Source organism: Gavia stellata, chromosome 22 (genome assembly GCF_030936135.1).
Source record: "Gavia stellata isolate bGavSte3 chromosome 22, bGavSte3.hap2, whole genome shotgun sequence".
Lineage (NCBI taxonomy): Eukaryota > Metazoa > Chordata > Aves > Gaviiformes > Gaviidae > Gavia > Gavia stellata.
Genome location: NC_082615.1, coordinates 7,270,192 through 7,289,708, shown reverse-complemented (window position 1 = coordinate 7,289,708; position 19,517 = coordinate 7,270,192). Strand labels below are relative to the sequence as shown.

At 49.0% G+C, this 19,517-nt stretch overlaps 2 protein-coding genes across 2 annotated transcripts in view; one reads left to right on the top strand and one right to left on the bottom strand.

Annotated features, from left to right (window-relative positions):
- Positions 1-19,517, bottom strand: part of ACSF2 (acyl-CoA synthetase family member 2) — a 37,989-nt gene that overhangs the window by 10,779 nt on the left and 7,693 nt on the right. Inside the window, exons 3-10 of the mRNA XM_059828081.1 lie at positions 18,872-19,000; positions 17,778-17,831; positions 14,578-14,696; positions 14,192-14,354; positions 13,660-13,755; positions 12,579-12,727; positions 11,884-11,975; positions 10,709-10,785 (exon numbers count right to left, since the gene is read on the bottom strand). Of these exons, the coding sequence (XP_059684064.1) occupies positions 10,709-10,785; positions 11,884-11,975; positions 12,579-12,727; positions 13,660-13,755; positions 14,192-14,354; positions 14,578-14,696; positions 17,778-17,831; positions 18,872-19,000 (879 nt within the window). The remainder of the gene's footprint in view (positions 1-10,708; positions 10,786-11,883; positions 11,976-12,578; positions 12,728-13,659; positions 13,756-14,191; positions 14,355-14,577; positions 14,697-17,777; positions 17,832-18,871; positions 19,001-19,517) is intronic.
- Positions 1,382-9,419, top strand: CHAD (chondroadherin). Its single transcript, XM_009816637.2, has 4 exons — positions 1,382-2,223; positions 5,832-5,995; positions 6,215-6,360; positions 8,428-9,419. The coding sequence occupies exons 1-3, from the start codon at positions 1,444-1,446 to the stop codon at positions 6,354-6,356; spliced, it is 1,086 nt and encodes a 361-aa protein (XP_009814939.2). The 5' UTR covers positions 1,382-1,443; the 3' UTR covers positions 6,357-6,360; positions 8,428-9,419.

Genomic DNA, 19,517 nt, shown 5'->3' with positions numbered 1-19,517 from the left:
TAAGTCAGCCCTTGGATTTCCTCCCTTTCTTGAGCCTGTCTCGCCTCTGCAAAAGCTCCGCTGGGGCTCTGCAGCCAGCCTCAGGAACAGAAATCTCAACAAGCTCACAGTTATGTGCTCGGCTCTCAGCTGTTTGCTGCAGCCAGGAACTGGCTGGAAATCAGTTCAAAATGTTCCACTTCCAAACCCCACCCCACAACCCCTGGATCTCTCTCTTCACACTGACAGAAGCAGGCGTTGGGGCTTTTAACCGCTTTGCTTTAGCCTTCTCTGTCGGGAGAGAAGGGACATCCCCTGCATTAACTCACCTCTGCCACTGCTACCCCAAGACAGGAGCCAAGGCAGACCCTAGTCCCAGCTCCAGCAGCTATTTCCTTGCTCTGCTACTTCACCATCCCTTTACCAATGCCCACGCCTTTCCCTGTCCACAGCTTTGTGTCAAGAGCCATAGGCATTGCCATCCACCTCATCTGAGCCAGGCACGCAGCAGGGCACCACTGTCCAGCATTTCACATCCACCATCCATGCCCCACCGCTTCCCCGCAGGCTCTGCCACTGCCCCATCCCTTGTTGGAAGGCAACAGACACTGCTCCACAGTGCCACGTGCTGAGAAAAAAAACCCTCACACAGGTCTCCTGACCATGACCAGCTCTGGATGTGTCACGCTCCACTGCTCGAAGGAAAGACGCAACAGAAATTAAGACTGTCTTTGGTCTCCCTTTCTTGGCCAACTCCTAGGTGCAGTCTAGATCTGGAAGTCTTCAACCAAAATTTTGCATCCCAAGAGCAACTACAGTGCTGTTGGCCATTGGCATAACCCTGTATCACTCCCATCTTCTCCGGTCCCTGCTCGGGCAAACTCCTTTGAAATCAGCAAGACAAGACCCCCCCAAAAACCTTCCTCTGTGATAACAGGACAAGGTGCTTCTCCCCAAACCAGCTGAGGCTAAATACAGCCCAGGAGCCTGCTGAAAGCTTCAGCACAAGGTAGCTGCGGAGCACAGCAGTGCTCCCTGCTATGCCGTTCAACCCAAACAGGTTGGTTTTCCCCCCAGTGATGAATCTGGGCCCTGCTCGGCTCTGCAGGGACCAGAAAGGTTCCCCACAGAGCAGGTCTGCATTTGTTCTTCCTGACCATTTGCCTCCCTGTTGCAGAGGGGAAAACTACCTCTGCACAGTCACTTCGGCAGCGGGGCCAGGCAGGACCGCGGACACTCCTCTGCCTGGTGCCAAGGGGTTAAGCTCACAGTAAGTTCCCAAAGCCAGTTGCTTCCAACTGGCTGCTGCCTGCGGTTTGTGGGAAGGGATTTTGCTTTTTAATAACATTATAAATAGGGCTGTGTTCAGCATGCTGCAAACCCAGTTACTCTCTCTCTCCCACCCATCTCCCTCCTCCTCCTCCTCCTGCTTCTCTTCCCACCACACTAATTCCAGATCTGACCATGAATCGGTCAGGCTTCTTCCTCAGTGTCCTCAGCCTACTGGCATGTCTTGCCTCCATCGTGCAGGCATGTCCCCCAAGCTGCCACTGCCACGGTGGAGACCTGCAGCACGTCATCTGCGACAACGCGGGGTTGAAGAAGATTCCCAAAGTGCCTGAGCAAACGCGGCTTCTCAACCTGCAGAAGAACAACTTCCCTGTCCTGCCGACCAACGGCTTCCGCGACATGAAAAAGCTGGTGTCCCTGCACCTCCAGAGCTCACGGATCAAGGAGATCTCGACCGGAGCCTTCCGGGGGCTCAAGAGCCTGGTCTACCTCTATCTCACTGATAATCAGATCAGTGTCATAAAGCCAGGAGCCTTCGATGACCTATCTGAGCTCACCTACCTGTACCTGGACCAGAACAAGATCCCAGACCTACCCAAAGGGCTCCTCTCCCCTCTTGTCAACCTCTTCATCCTGCACTTAGGCAGCAACAAAATCCGGGAACTGAAACCAGGGGTCTTCAGCGGGGCTAAAGACCTGCGCTGGCTCTTCCTCTCTGACAACTCCCTCACCAACCTCCTGCCCGGGGCTCTGGAGGATGTAGAAAACCTCGCTGTCCTCCACCTGGACAAGAACCAGCTGAGCAGCTATCCTGTGAACGCAATGAGTAAGCTGAGAGTGCTGGAGGAACTGAAGCTTTCTCATAATCCAATCGAGGTCATCCCTGATAATGCCTTCCAGTCCTTCGGGCGTTACCTGCAGACACTCAACCTGGACAACATGAAACTGAAGAAGGTGAGTCCTTTCCATTTGTTCCAGATAAGAAACACGGGGCTTGATTTCACCCTCCTTCACAAAACCCTTGGTTTGCTGTCCCTTCCTTGCAGAGGAGAGGGGAGATGCAGGTCTGCAGGCTCTGCAGACAGCGAGGCACTGGCCAGCTGATAACAGCCCTGACACGGCCCAAACAAGGGATGAGAGAGAGTACTCCACCCTTCTGTTGAGTTATTTTATGCAAAACCAAATCGTCTGGAGCTGATCAAACTCCTTGGAAAAGGCAGCACATTCCCTCCCAAGCTGGAGGTGACACCAGTCATTGAGAAAGGTATTTGGGGTGCTCCAGGATAATTAGCAACCTTCCATCATCCCAGACACAAGGCGTGGGATGAGAGTGTCTGCCTCGTACTGGAGGGACTGAAGGGCACTGCCACCTCGCAGAGCTGAACCGTTCTGCCTCCTTCGTTCAGCCTGGGTACCTGTTGTAGGTTGGGAGGGGGGGACTCCTCGGGAGGGGCTATGAATAGCAGCGGTTTCTTACCCACACCTTGCAGACAGGTAGGCATACAGACCTTCACCTTCACCTCCCGCCGTGCCTCCCAACTTTACACGTTACAAAGGAAAGTTTGTTTATTGATGCTCTCTCAAAAGGAACTCTCGTAGCATCTTACAAAGGGGCCCTGTTCCCATTGGAAAGGAGGAGGGACATTCAGGTAGCCCAAATGGCAAAACAACCCCCTTCTTCTGTGAGAAAGCATGATCCATAGGCAGGAGCATCACACTCAGGGAATCACTTGCATTGGGACCTCTGCAACATCAGGCAGTGCAAGAACAGAAACAAGCACAGTGCAAGAAGAGCAGCACCCTGTTGCAGCCCCATGTCCTCGGTGCACCCCTCGTGACTGGAAAGGGAGGGTGCTGCAGGCAGAGCAGAACAGCTCTCCCTGGGCTGATGCTTTGCCAGGAAGCCCAAAGACAAAGGGCATCCAGGTAAGGCAGGCTAGGACTTCACGGCAAAGCAACACCCACCACGCGCAGGAAAATGTGGTGAAAAAGAATTTCTTAGCAACAAGGAACAACTCAGAGAGCCTCACAGGGATGAGCAGATCACCTGAAAGCTACCAGGAATAGAGCACACCAGAGTTTTCAAGGGGATAAAGCATCCCAAAGTGCTCAAAAACTGGAATTACAGCTTGCCCAGGTGGAGAACAACACTACCCAACACAGCTCAGTAGCAGTCAGTCAGTATTTAAATCCTTGTCCACTCTCAGCACTAACCTCTCCAGGATGGGAATAAGCAAACCCAACACTTGAAGACAATCTACTGACCTCTCTAGGCAAGACCTTAGACATGCTGTCACAGCACTTTTGTAGACTCAGTTTTAAGGCACTTTAATCATGTGCAAATCAAAAATTACAGTTTAAATTTTGTACCAGCTGTAGAGACAGAGTCCTAAGTTATACGTTGAAGAAATTAGACTAACCCATGATGCTGAGGTGCTCCAGGGAATTAAGTGTCCTTGGATTGGCCAAAAAGCAAGGGTTAACAATTCCAGCCAGCAAAAAAGACTTTCTTCTTTTCAGTGACCACCTGTGGACAGGACCTTTAAAGGCTCTTCTGCAGCCAGATGCCTCCTTTCCTCCCCAACAGCCCAGTAAGACCAGTTCACGGGATCAACACTAACAGGGATGGCTTCTGCAGCTTTAGGGCTTGCGTTCTCTTTCAGGAAAACAAAGCTCCCATCCCAGCTCAGAGTTTTCTCTTCAAATCCTCAAAGGCCTTGTATCCAAACGGTCCACACGTGAACTTTGCTCTGCTAGGAGACATCTAATCACAGAGGCCTCATGACCTAGGAAATCACTACCAAATACTTTAAATGCCGCTGGCATCTTGACTGCAGCTCTTTCTCCGTCACATAAATACTGTCCTTAGCTGCTCCCTGCATGGCTGCAAGATTTTTCGAGCTGATCAAGTGCAACACCCTTCCACATGAAACTATCCCAGCCTATATTGCACTTGAGCAGAACGAGAGCCCTCAGGCTGCTCTGCAGCTCCAGCACAGAGCTCCCCTTCCCCACCAGCATCACAGACCCGCACCAGTCACCTGCAGGGCTGTGTTGCATGGGCCAGGACCCACCACGTACATCAACAAGAAACCAGGCAATGCAGATCCTGGAAGCTTTATGTATGCCCCTCTCTATGTATTTATTGCAAAATACATTACAGCAGCAGTCCTCCATCTAAATAAGGGGAAAATTCACCAATTTCTTTACAAACGCATACTCTGGCAGGCAGCGCAGCAGCTGTTACCAGCAGATGTGAACTCTTCTCATGAGGCTGGGAGAGGAATGAGCAGCTGAGACAGTACACCACTGTCCAAACCAGAACGTGGCCAGGCTACCGCCCTGCTGCACGACGTGCCAGCATCTCTCTGAGCAGCTCCACTATCAGCACAGTAAAACCTACCAAGGTCAGCTCGGTTTTGGACCGCAGAGGCCAGCACCGCTGACTGTCCAACAGCTACAGTACTCTGGGAGTCTCTTAGCTAAGCTCTAATCCTATCCAACATTGCTTAATTTGGAAGATGACAAAAGTTCACAGCTTAAAATAGTGCATTTCCTCCGTCAAGCTTTTCAGCTTAGAGAGCTTGAATACACTCCGATGGTCCTGCCTGAATGCGAGCTTCTGGCCAGAAATGGGAGCACAGGTCCTTGACTTGGGGGGGTGTTCTGGTAGACCTAGACCTCCTCTCCCCTGCTTTGAGAAGCAGGATAAATGGTTTGTTATAGCCAAGAGGAGCTTTGTGCTTTGTCAATGACCCCCCTCTCCAGTTCATCACCACCAACGAAGTTTGTGTTGAGGGGTTTGCTTTCAATAAGAAACTTTCCAACCTGAGTAACCACGGGCTGAGAAAAGCCAGGGATGAGGCCTCAGGGAAGAGAGGAGAGGGCTGCAGAGCCAGGTTTACAGCCTCCCGCCTCTCTTTGGCAGCTTTATTAAGGGAGGCTTTCCCTTAAAGCCTGCCCCATAATTGAGAAAAGACAAATCTTGCAGCATCCCTTGCAAACAACCCACTGGAAATGGGAAAAAAACCAGAGGAGGCTGAGGTGCTGGAAACATGCCTCTATTTCTACACTGCTCAGAGGCCAAGTGTAACTTTCCACTCAGAGCCCTCGGGCACTGCCAAAGTCTACAGCCCCTTCAGACGCCACAAACACTCCCTCCTTCAGCCGCTCCAGGACAGGCAAGGCAACAGGCGCTGGAAGGACTTCCAGCCTTGGAAAGGAATACACCCAGAAAATATCTTCATTTAGAATGGAGAAGTATGGCTCAAAAATAAAGAGGAGCTGCCAGACTTCACTGTATTTAGGGATGTGGCTGCAAAGACAATCCCGCATGGATTTGGGATGTAGCTCTCTTCAGGCAGGAGGCTCCATCACCCATGAGCCCACCAGCCTGATGCCTCTCTTAGGTGTCCAGAGCTTCCAGCGAGCTAGGACCCCCCTCCACCGCTCCTTCTCTCGCTCCTTCCATGCTTATGCCACTAGGTCTTGAACAGAGGCACTCAGGTTTGAAGTCCCCTTCCCTAACTCAGTGTTCCTCACCAGAAACCTTTGTGCTTTAGTTTGCAGACAACGCCTTCGCCGGCGTGACCACGCTGAAGACCGCTCACCTGGAGAACAACCGGCTCACCCAGCTGCCCCGCAACTTCCCCTTCGACAAAATGGAGACGCTGACGCTCTCCCGAAACGCCTGGCACTGCAACTGCCAGCTAGCACATCTGCGCAAGTACGGCACCACATGCCCCTTCCCTTCCCTCCCTGCGTTCCCTGGGGTCTCCTTGGGGGTGCCCCTGAGCTGTGCCAGACAAGAGGAGGCTGCTGAAGGCTGCACACAGGCTCAGCACCTCTCTCTCCAGCCTGCCCTCTCCGTTCATGGTATGAGTGTTGTCCGTGATGGTTTGTACCTCTTGTAAACTCCTGGTCTTCTTCCTCCCCATTGTCCCAGGTGGCTGAAGGGCAATCGCACCCGCACCGAGGACACCTGCTCTACGCCCGCGCAGTACCGGGGACAGTCCATCAGAGACACCCCGGCCCTCCGCACCTGCAAGCTCCCCACCAAGAGGTCCAAGAAGGGAAGCCGCCATTAAACACGTAAGATGGTTCATAGAGCCACTTCCTATCGGTAGCTTTTAGTCTGACCTACAGCAAACCCTGATGCCACCTGAGGTACAGCGACTTTCATCTCTGACTTCAGTGACACTAGGGTTTGGCTCAAAACGGCTCATCCATTCACCCACCGACGCCTCCGCTCAGAGCTGCTCCATCTCCTGGCCATACTGGGTTCCATGGGCTCCCAGAGCAGAGAATCTGCCTGGAGCATCAGGGATGGAGTCAACCCTGTATGACAAACACAGGGCTAAAGACAGGCCTGGGGCAGCAAGTAAGGGTGAAACATGTATTTAAGTGTCAAAACAAGGGTGGATTTAGCCCACGCTTACCCTGAGCTGGGATCACATACGCTTTACTTTTCTAACCGATGGGAGATGCTCAGCCTTTTGCCCTAGTAAAGGTCCTCCAAGTCTAGTTTGACATCCGGGGCAGGACATTGCTGGGAAATCTGGCCCCAGGCTGCCCAGCCCATATGAAAATAGATGTCTTCCATAAGGAGCAGTTCTCAGTCCAGCACCTGCCTTTCAGCAAGTACAATTCCCATCCAAGACACTCAGGTATTTAAAAACAAGGGCTGATGCCTTCAAATGAGTGTCCCAGAAGAGGAAGGTTTGAGACAGCAAATATTATTTGAATAAAGTGTTCTGGTCCAGAAGGTGATTCAGAGGCAGGGCTGACTTTCCCTTGAGCAATGAGCTTGCTGACATCTACCAATCCAAACACCAACTGTGAAAACCTACCACACAAACACCTTCCACAGATGGAAACTACCAAGAGTATTAAATTCAGTGCAGAGAGCAGCAAGAAAGCCACAGCTGTCATCACTCCATCCCAAGCATTTTGCTTTTCCCCATCCCAGGATTATGTCTGGAGCTTGTATGGATTCCAAAGGACTTTGGATGAGCCTGCAAGTTTGTAAGCTCTTGGGAAATGGACTTTTGCTCATTTGTTAAGTGCAGTGACCTTGTGAACGAGGGTTGTCACTGTGCCCTTTCCTAAAGGAAAGGATGAGGCAGAAGCCCGAAGCCTAGTTACGGCCATTTGGTCCCCAGTCCACTAAAGATATGCATAACAGGATGGAGAAAGTAAATTTATGACCAAAATGTCAGGGATGATGCCAGCTGCTCTGCGCCTTCCTAAAGTGGTTATTTCTCTTGCAGCGCCAGAGGTTTTATGGATTAGAGATGGAAATACCAGTCGTTCCATATAGGGCGGGTAAAGTTCCGCTCCAAGGACGGAAAAACTTCAGTTTTCTAAACCACAATACTTAAATGTATTTCATTTACAGGTCTGGCCCTTCTTAACCTTCTTCTCTCCCTGCCTGAACTCAATTCCCGTTCACTCCTCCATGATGAGAGTAAGAAAACCATGACAATAATACCTGTTTTTTCTATAGCACCTTCCACCCAACTCTCTCAAACAAGCTTGCAAGCATTAATGAAATAGAAAACAATTTATTCCAGTCTGGCAGAAGACAAAGCTCGGTACCTTCAGGTGTGAGTGCCAAAATGCAGGCACACAAACCCACTCCAGTGTGGTGAGCATGATTTTAAGGAATATGAAGTACCTTTGACTTCACTGTGCACCTCTTGAGAGCCAGGCAGCTTTCTCAGATGTCAGCTATGAGGGTCTGTATTTCAGGGATAACCAGTGACTTGGCTCAATGACCGCATTCCAGATGAAAAGCTGCTTCGTAGTTTCTAAAAAAAATCTGCCTGCCCTGGATTTCCACAACCAGGGCACCAAAATAATTCCCTGCTCTTGAAAATTTCACTCTTGGGTTTCTTACTCTATGAAGAAAGCGCTCACTGACCATCAGCGCTTTGGGCAAGATACTCAAGCGTCACGTAGAGAGTTGGCAGAAGAGGTCACAGGACTAACCCATCTCCTCTACTGTGGGAACTCGTAATGGCTCCTTGACTCCTAACTCTTCACTTTCAAGTACAGGCTTCATTCACCCACTGTAAAAATAAACAGACAAATGCTAGAAGTTGACTGATCTGCTTGAAAAATCCCCTTAAACATGTGGCCTCTCTTTTTTTCCCCTAGCAAGCCCCGGTATGGCCTGTCCTGGTGACCGGTCACTTCAACCATCAGAAAACTACTGACTTCTGAGTCCTTCCTTAAGCTTCTCCTACCTATCAGGAAACATTTCTGATATATCCAAACACATCCAGCCTCCTCCGAATCCCCGCTTCTCTGCTGATCGCAGGATGGAATCCACCTTTCCAATCTTTTCCGACATCTATATATTTTAAAAGAGGCATTTTTAAAAACTAAACTATGCATGACCATACTAAGACAAGCTAACCTAGATCCTGCCGGTAAAACACAGTCATCTTTCTCAGAGGCAACATAACCCACGTCCCCGATCAACCAGTTGGTCGCTGTCTCTCCCCTTCCAGTGGAGTGGAAGCAAGTAGGAAGGTAGGAGCATCACTCCCCCAGCTGCTTGATCAGGAAAATTGGTCTCAACCCATGCAAAGAGACTCCTCTGCCTTCCCACGGAGGGGATCCCTGCAGGCCAGGGCTGAGGGGGATAGGTGAAGCAACGCCCAAGAACCGGTGGCCCCGAGACCGAGCTGCCCTTTCACGCCAGAAGGCAGCAATCTCTCTAGGTGGGCCAGAAATCCTTTAAGTGAAGCAGTACTGGGAAACCCCAAAACTGGAGCCATCTGAAGACTGGATTCCCTCCCACTCTGTGGGGTCTACCAAGAGGCACGTACGTCCGAGAGGAGAAGGTGTGCGCTGTGCAGCCTGGCTTGGGCACCCCTCCTCTTCTCTCTGCCCGTACTCCAGAGGATCTAGCAGGACACCAGGATGACTGTGGTTTATTGCCACGGCTATTACAGTACCACAGTTGCAACTTAACTGTGTTTTTTAATCCTAAAGAGTTATATAAATGTATGTATATTTATTCCTCTGTAACTGAGTGTAAATGACCTTTAAGAGGATGAAAACTCCTCTGTCTCCTATATAGAAATCAAATTGTATATTTTCTTATGTACATCTTCTGTATAAAGCTCTTGCTGCAAAGATGAATACAACAAGTCTCCCTGTGTCTGTCTGAGGGCTGGGGGATCAGAAGTAACACGAGACCGGTGGTGCAAATATAGACTTAATCCTCTTTATTCTATGGGCAGAGCAACTGTTTGGAAGGGTTTTATTATTTCTCTTTCTACAAAGCAGGAACATGTGACACCTAATGAGTCCTGGGCACTTACAGTAACATCTGAAAATATTTTGTGAGGCCAAACTCAAGCCTACTATAAAAATAGGTAGCTGTCACCTGACAGAGTCCGGGCAATGGCACCAGGGCTGTCCCTGGTGTTTTCAGCTTGGCATTAAAAGCATCACATCCAGGAAAAAAAAACCCTGACTGCCTCCGAGATGGCTCCAGGACAGATGCCCTGGACTCCCCTGATCGGCGGCAGAGCACACAGTCGTCCCTGTAAAACCCTGGTGTGGTCCAGGTCTGCCAAAAATAACACGCCTAATCTGACTCCAGCCCCACGTGTTTATCCATCACAACAGTCTGCTTCCTCAGCACTTGCAAGCAGCGTGGCACCAAAGTTATTTCCTTTAAAGTAAAACAAAAAAGTCCTTTTTTTGGCTCAGCCATTCACTCACAGGCACACACGTGCAGATGGCAGGACCTGCCTACAAAACATGTCACCTGGAGTGCCACTGACCCCCTTGCTGGTGGCCTGTCCCCCTCCACATGCAGGACATGCTGATGCTCTTGCACAGGCCAAGGGTGCAGCGACATGCGACGGAGCAGCAGCATGTGTGCTGCAACACGTGCTGCCCTTCTAGCAATGCAACACCTGGTGCTGCTCGTGCCGTTCCCACGTTCAGACTCAAATGCGTAGCATGCAACAAGGTTTTATATCTGCATGCAGTCCAGGATGGCGAAAGAAACCTGACAGCTCCACAGCAAGGTGAAGACGTGCACCCACCCACACCGATACAAACCGTCAACACCTCTTCCATAATCATTCATCCTTGCAGCATGTACAACAGAAGGGTTTATAAAAACTTTGAAATGCACCAGCAGAAGCTCAGTTTACGACACTGAATGCAACGCCTTCTCTTCTTACAAAGCTTCCTCCCCAGACACCCCATCAGCAACCAGGCAGAATCCCCCTTCTTCCTCCCAGCCCCTCTACACCTTCACTCCTCCACCCGGCCTCGCACCCACGGTCCTGTCACACCTGATCCCAGCAGCTCCGGCACCACCGGGTACCGCTGCGGTGCAGAGATGCCCAAACTCAGGGTCTCACCACAACAAACGCCACTTGTAGTTCTAGTCACAGCAACCACGACTCACCACAATCTCCGGCATGTGCATCTTGGTGATAACCATCTTCATGATCTCAGGGGGAACAGGAGAACCTGCAATGATTCCTGGAAGAAAGAGGAAAAGATGACCGTCTTGGAAACCATCTCTTTTTTCCCCAGGAGTGGTCCCTCAGAAGGTTCTGCACTCCCAGGTTTACATGCTGGCAAGACCTTTGGGATACACTGGTTCCTGTCAAAATACTTCCTATTTTTATGGATACAGGTCCTAGTTATTCTAGACGCAAAGGCTGCAGCAAGGCCAGTTTGCCTGAACGAATTAAGGGTTGGCAGAGTTCACTTGTTAGGAAAATAAACTCTATAGCACAAACCTAGTCCAAGCTGCAGTTCCCAAGAAGGAAAGATTCAGAGCAGAAAGAGGCACAGATTTTTAGCAGGACAAACACTCTCAGCGATCATCACCACCATAAAACCAAAAGCCTTTCCTCCTGCCTTGCACAGAGCAGCCCTTTGGGGAGAGGGCAGACCACGTTTTCACCTCTTCCGTCCTAGGATGATGGAGCAAAAGAGTGGGGTAATATATAGGCTTTGCTGGGGAACAATATGAAACAGGGTCATTTTCCACAGAACAGATCATTAGGTAATCCGCTTAAACGTTTCTTTGTGCTCCAGCACCATCTTCTCTCTGTGCTGCCATTGCCTCAAAAAGGCTGGGGGTCTCCCCATTTTGGCTCAGCTATTTCCGAGGCTGTCTGCGACAAGAGAAAAAGCTCCAACTCCTCTCCAGTGCTTAGATGAATGACTTCAAAAACAGGCAGGAAACTTGAGGTCAGAGAAATCACAGAGCAGCTCTGCTTTAGGGACTGCACCAGCCTAAAGCACACAAAGCATCTGCTGCCACACGGTGGTGGCTGGTGAGACGAGAGCTGAGCAAAATCAGGCTATTGCTGCTATCTTCCCTTGCAGAAAAAACAGAAAGGTCCTTCCCTAGAGTAGCTTAAGACAAAAGAAGAGTCCTAAAAATACGTAACTCTTGAAAGAAACCCCAAGGAAAGGAAACAGCATCAAATTAACAGTGAAACACAAGGCTCGTGCAACTAAACTCTTCCCTCCAGAAGAGCCATTTGCTCGCAAAGCTTAATACAGCCTCCCAAGCAAGGAAGCAGTAATATCCAGTTTCTCGGGATTTTTCCATTTGAGTCTTACCTCCCCGGAGAGTTGACAGGTCGTAGGAGTCAAAGTCCGGCTGGGAAAGCATGTCTATAAACATGGTTGGCGTGCCGTATAGAAAGGAGCATCTTCAGGAAGGGGAGAGAAAATGCAATGCTGCAGAGCTGGAACTGGGGGCAGCCCCAGCTCAGCACCCCGTCCCGTCACGCACGGACCATGGAACAGCAGCACGGAGGCAGGCATAGCAGATGTGCTGTTCATCAGTGCACATATACATACGTACATATATAAATATATATATGTATATGTGTGTATGATGCAGACACAACACTAGCTCTTTTGTTTTAGAAGCTACACATGAAGAACAAGCTGGAAATGCAACAATCTCAGCAGCAGAGCTGGACTTGGAGAAGGAGAGCAGGTAGTTAGGTGTAAAAACACACCAGCTGTAGCAAACCAAGACATCACTACGCTTTCCAGCCAAAGCCCTACAGTGACCTGAAGGATCCCTTATTTTTGGGAAACGAGAAGTGCAACAAACTCCCAAGCACAGCTGAAAACACCGCATTTAGGCTCCTGAACTGCCTGTGCAAGTATGTGCACCACCAAACCTGCCTCTCCCATGGTGGGAAGGAAGAGCACGAGCAACGGCCTGGCAGGCGAGACAAGGGAGGAAAGCACCGCCACGAGGCAACAAACTCCTCTGCAGCAACACACAAACAAACTCTCACTTCTCTCGAGACACTGCCTCCAGAGCAGCCTTCCCCTCGAAACTCGGCGATGAGAAGATACAGGAGGACCCGTGCAGAGCCATCACCATGCAGCCTCCTGTCGACGCCAGGCAATGATAGAGGGGTGCAGGGAGGGCAATGCGATAGTCCTAAGATCAAGCCAAAGACAACAGTGAGGAGAGGAGATCTTCCAGTCCATGACTAGCCCATCTCACTGCTGAAGAGCAAAGATCTGAACAGAGAAGTTTTCCCTGATTCGCTGAAAACTTGCTGGAAATCTGACATTCATCTGTGTTCCCGTTAGGTGGAAACATGACTCTGATGCTTCCCACCCTTAATAAAAATAATTTTGTGAAGTTTTTAATGTCAAAATTTCATTCTGTAATTTTGCAGTGTCTTGTCTTTGCTCTATTTTTTTGGTCTGGTATTGCTTACACATTATTTTATCATATGCCAGAAGAAAAGAACGGTAGTGCTATGACAAGCATGAAATATGCAGGACTTGGCACATGCTATTAATTTTATTTGTTTTTGAAAAAACACCAAAGGCTCTGAAGACTGATTGAAACAACCCATCTTTTTTCTGGATCAAAGCTTTTGTGTTAGAAATAACTACTTCAGCACTTCAAAAGAAAATATTTGCCTTTAACAATTTTTAAAAGAAACTACAAATAGAAAAGTCATATCCTGATAAGAGTTACGAGACTGTATACACAACATGAAATGAGTAATGTAAAACAAATTAAAACCTCATTGAACAGAATTCAAAGCTAACATCCAGAGTCTTGTAATTACTTGAAATGTACCAAATGAAAAGTGATTAATTTCACAATTTTTCCCCCACAAAAAAGTATCTTTCCCCCCCAAAAAAAAAAACCTTGAAACTAAATGAAACATGAAACTAAAATGAAACATCAGTGAAACTCCATTGAAATAAAAAACGTTATGCCTGAATATCCCTCAACATCATTTGCAGCAAAACATGCTGCCCTTCTGCTGAGCAAGCACCAACGCTCTCCACGCACGTGGTCTCTCTGGGGCAGTGGACACCACCCCAAACGGTGTTCCCACCGAGACCTACCTGCTCTGTGATCCCCAGCCTCAGACCGATCAGATTGGCGTTGTTCACAATGTTCCTGTGAGAGAGGGTGGCTCCTTTGGGGCTTCCCGTTGTCCCCTGTAAGACACAGGGCATTCTGCAATGATGCCACCCTTGCCGAGGATGAGCTACGTGTGCTCTGGGGAGATTTCCCAGGCAGACTCCGGGGTGACCTCACATTTCGTTCTCCGTTCAGACCTGGGAGACTTTATTTTCTTCTTTAACAGCATCTTAATCCCAAACCAAACAAACAAAAAAAAAAGGTCCAACTTCAGTTGGACAGAATTCACATGACACCCTCTCATCTCCATCAGCCCTTGAGAAAGGGCTGAGCAGCAAGAGTGGAAGAAGCAAGGGGAAATGCTACAAGATCCTACAGCAGAAGATGGAACCAGGGCTTGGTCTCAGAGGGCAGAAAGCAAAGGAAACGGGATGCTCAGCGTCACACACTTCTTCCCCCATGTCCCCAGCAAGGAACCCAACCCCGAGGCATGGAGCAGGCAGAACCACCTACTGAAGTGAACTGGATGGTGATGGGGTCATTGCAGGAGAGGGTCCGCTGCACAGCTCTTAACTGCTTCACATGGCTGCTGTCCCCAGCCTGCATCACCTCATCCATGTGGAAGGTGCCAGGCAGCTTGGAGTCCACTGTGATGACAACGGATAAGTCAGGTAGCCTGGTAGAAAGAAAAATACCATTAGCAATAACAGAGCAAGGAGAAAACTGCCTGGATAGGCGTACACTGGTCAGGGCAAACCTCCAGGACAGCCTAACCCATTCTCTTCAGGTGAGACCCTGGGCAGGTCCTTCTGCTAGAGCCTGTGCTGTGCAGCTGAGAGGACACAGGGCAGGACACAGCTGTGAGGTCAGTGCAAAGACACCAGATGTTCCTAACTCACCTTTTGCTCTTTATTTCCCCTGGACTGGATTTTTCTAGCTCAGGACATGACTGCTTTAGAATATCATAGTATTTCTGTGTTTTAAATTGAGTGGGAAACACCAGTGCCTTACAGCCAACCTGTGAAGGGAGACAGAAACTCATAAGAAGTCACGTCGGGTTGATGTTCAGGACACGATAAAGAGCAGTCACTGCCATCACAGGAACGTGCACAGCCCTGTGACCCCACACAGCAAGCGTTAGCCATTAACACCGCACGGGGTTCTTCTCCACGGCTTGTTTCTATAAGCACATGATACAATAAGCTCTCTCCAGACTAAACCTGGAGATTTTTAACTCTTCCTAGTAAGACCCATAGTGTGCAGTGGTTTAAAGATTCACTGAAGAGCATAACATCGGTCTTCGCACAGTGAGGGTGCAGCAGCCACGCTCCCGGGGCTGGGGACATGCCCTCCAGCAGACAGGTTCACCCAGGGCAAACGCAAACCGAGCCCGTGCAGCTCTGCACTCGTAAAACCCCGCAAGCGCAGGGCAGGGTGCTGTTACTGCACACCCAGCACCCCGAGCCCTGATCCCGGTGTGCAGCCGGTGCTTTGCTCCTTCCCGGCGTTCGGTTCGGGACAGGCTGGTTGCTTTTTGCTGGGCAAGAGGGCAGAGCTGCAGCCTGAGGTTCCTTCTCCCAGGATCAACACTCCTCATTGCAAGCATAAGGCAAACAACTGGTTTTTCAGATTAGGAGTCGCAACGCTAACAAAAAGCTCAGTCCCAAAAGATGAAGAAAAAAAATTCATTTTAGTTGATCTGAAATGAGGATGTTTGAGGAACTTTGAAAAAGCAAGAAAACCTAAAGACTGCTTCTCAGGTCAAGCCAAGGCTTTGCTGTGGGATTTTTTTTTTTAAGGTGTTCTGTTTCCTAAGATTTTTCCACCTCTTTTTAAAGAGTTAGCTATTTTGAAAATTGAAACATTTTTCATTCAACCTTTACATTTACATAATCCTGAAACAAAGCGCTTTAATAACTCCAAGAATTTCTTTTTTAGCAGAGGAGATTTGCTGAATTTGACCCAGATTTGCAAACTCCTTTGATCTTCCAAAAAACGCATTCTTGTCAAATAAACTATTTACATAAATGATTTACATGGCTGTTTTCATTATTTTCCCAAGGTCCGTGAAATAAGGAGACCAAGGCTATGCCAATAAATTATTTCTAAGTACCCTCTGGGGTTTGTCAGAAGGGAAGACAAACATTTGCTCTATTTTCTAGAACAGTCTGCCCAGAACCCAGGGAACTGAGCCTGTTCTGGGGTGTTTTGGGCCTTTGTAACTTTTTGCTATTAGTTCCTTCAAACTAGTATTCTGGTTGAACTAGTTTTGGAAAACAGACGCTACCGGAGGAAAGGAGCTTGCAGGGCAGATGCTGTATGAGATAAGGGTCTCTAGTTGGGCATCTCCCACTTGGTCTCAACCTGAATGGCAGCAGACCCTTCTTCAAAGGACCTGCCATGTAAGAGCTGACATCGGTTTGCTTTAACAAAGCCCTGGAAATACAGCAGGAATCAGACGAATGGTTATTTGGCACCTATTTCTGTATATACCAAAGGGAGGGAACCCGATGGAGCAAGGACAGGACTGCACAGGCTGAGAGGATGCAACCCCTAAAGTCTTCAGGGGATTTGCTATGCAAATGGGCAAACACAAACTAATAATTAGGGGGGTGAGGGACACCAGAGATCCCAGTGCCAAAGGTATATGGGGAAAGCTACAAACACAAAACCTGGGAGGGTGAGACAGGCGTAATCCCCGATGGAGCTGAAGCACATTTCTGCTCTTACCCCATCAACAGTCCAGATTTACACTGGAGGAGAAAAATCAGAGCAGGGTCTGACTCACAGGGATGGAAAGGAAAACAAAAGCCAGGTCTCACTGGGGAAAAAAAGAAATTGCTGCCAACTACATTTCCACCTGGTGAGAGAAGCAGGAGGACATCCGCACTAGAAGAGAGGTGCTGCGCCGCAGCAGTGTGCTCCGTCCTAACGCTTGAAAACTGGAGTGACACCAGTGAGGCTCGCGTAAAAGGACTATACGAAGGATTAAATGGGAACTCAAACTACAGCCCTGCAACCAAACTACAGAGTTACCGATGCAAGAAAAAAGCCTCTTTTTGTTGCTAGAAATTATCCACTTCTTTCTAGGTAAAGCCAACACTTGCATGGTGCTGGGAAGACCAAGATGTGGTTCCAGCTCTTCTAATATCAGCCTTTGATTTAAAGTGGAACAAACCACAGGATTAATCTCTAGTCAACAAATGTTTAGCAGCCTGGATTCCTCATTACTGGAGCTAAGGAGGCAGAACAGTTTCAACTGCAATGTGCAGAGCACCAGTCAAACGCAAACCCAGGCAGGTACACGAGGGTAGCTGAGGCAGCCACAAGCAGACAGCAGGAAGATGTCAAGCACTGGCCATACCTAGGACTTAAACCAGGTTAAACTCAAGGCCAGCAAGGCCTAGGACACATCTGGGAAGGAGAAAACAAGCTACGAAGTAGGCTGGTCCTTTCTGAGCCCTCCTCCTTTCTACTTTCAAGGTTAAAATCCCGGACGGTGATTTTTGCGCCGAGTGGGAGGCAGGCAGGACGGCACCAAGCCAGGCAGGACGGCTCCCGGGCAGGCTGGAGCATGAGTGTGGGAAAGTTAGAAGTGATTTAAGACTGATGTTGCCTCTAGAGATTGCAGCCACACTCTGTTACTACATAGTTTCTGCTGTCCTGGCTGCCAGCTTCTTGGGCGGAACAGTCTCTGGGTCAGATATTTAGTCTTGCCTTGTCTTCCTCACTCCCTAGTAAACCACTGCTGGCAGGTATGGTTAGTATTGGTCTAATATTGGCAGTCCACGGTTTTCAGCAGAGAAAGAGGGATGAGAAGGATGCAGAAGTCTCCATCAAACGGACAGGGTGGCAGCCAAGGGGAACAGCAACAAACGCGACCACTTAATCGCAGCTTCATCCCCTTGGTCACTGCGTGGTGGTGCTCCCTCTACACGGCCCCCCCAGCCCTGCTCTCCAGCCAGCTCTCCCTGATATGCCCAAGCGCTTAACCAGAAGCTCATCTGTACTGTGTCCCCACTATCCCCTTTAACAGATGGTTATTTGTATGCGTTTTTGTAACGAATCGATTGGCATTACCAGCAAGTGCCGTACAAACCTTCCTGATGACAAACTCCAGCTCAAGAGCCTGGTAGGCTGGATTCACAGACACCTTAAGAGGGAGAAACAAGAAGGGTGATCAGAGTTACCCTTGCCTTGAAAACCCTCTCCCCTAACACATATTCCAACAGACAAGCTCTCCCCGGGACAAGTTGCACTCAAAGCCTCTCCTCCTCTCCAACCTGCAGAACTAAGAGCTCCCCACCACAGGGGTTTCACATTCACCAGAAAAATCACACAGCTGAATCCTGTGTTTGCATTAAAAAAAAAATCAAAAAAGAGAAGAAGACATTTCTGTGAGGTCAGATAGTCACAACAGAGTTTCAGGAATAGAAACCAGACCTCCTGTCTCCCAGGCAGACATTCAGTCCACTGAACTGAAGGCTCAGAACTCAGGAGCAAGCCAGGTTTCTTAACAGACAACCATGAAAATACCAGCTTTCTCCTGCCCAGCTCTCCACAGAAGCAGTATTGGCCCCCGGAGTTGAGTTCACATCAGGTTCATCCTGAACCATGCTCATCCACCCTGTTACTGTGCCTTAGCAGGCACCGGGATGACCCATGATGAAGAAAACGGACCAGGAGGTACAGTGCAGTCCTTACTATGGAGTACTGTCTAAATAAGATGCATTTTGGTGAATGTGACAGGTCATACTCTCAAATGAAAATTGGCCTTGGGGGATATGCAACTTGGACTACATTTTTAAGTGAGCATCTGCACCATGAAGCAATACAGGTCCTATTTAGGAGGGATCTAAATAACTGATAACTCTAGGACAGCAGCATGTTACACACAAATGGACCCATAGGCAAAAGCATGTCTCTATCATCGGCTGCCGCAATCTCGTTCACAGCAGTCCATTTCTTGCTGCTCCTTCCTCTGCAATCTGCTTTCCTACATGGTGGAGGACAAAGACGCAGAGATTGCACAGATCTTGTTTAAATACTGGATTCTGTTATAGCCAACGTGCTGGGTAAGAGCATGGGAAAAAGGGACAACAAACTTTACTCTCCAATATCTCCTATCGCTTCTTTGTCTCCATTTCCTTTCCCAACAGACTGCTGAAAACCCAGACACAGCAAACTCCTTACCAGGATGATTCCTGCCTGGGCAGTTGCAAACTGCATGAGAACCCACTCGTATTTATTGGGACCCCACATTCCCAGCCGGTCTCCCTTCTTCAGGCCAAGAGCCAGAAGCCCAGCTGCTGCCTGGTCCACCTGTAAAATACAAGACAAGAGCCTGAGGATCACACACAGGATGCAGTGGGGAAAACCTGTCTCCAGGCACTGCTTTCTGGGGAAAAAGCATCATCTTCACAACTGAAATCGGACAGAATGTACCTCTGCTGCAGTCTGTCAGCCTACTGCTGCAGGAGCAGCATCTTCTGAGTCACAGAGCACAGACCAGCCCCTGCTTAGCAGAAAAATAGCAAGCGTGGAACAACACAACAAAGCAGGAAGGAAACCAAAATAGGCAATTATGTACAAATAGTCGCAAATTAATTCTTGCCCAAAGACTGTTTAGTGTCTACCTCCTCATTAACTCAACTTAGGACTAAACCTTACCCACATGCTGAGCCCAACTACACCGTTGGATCTGCCTCCGTTCTGGCACATCGCTTACTTCTAAAAGGACTCAGGTGAGGAGAACTGTATCAAGTGATTTTTGACCAGGCTGGGGTTCCTATCCTCATTAACTTGCATTCAGCCACTATATTAATATGACCACTTTGTT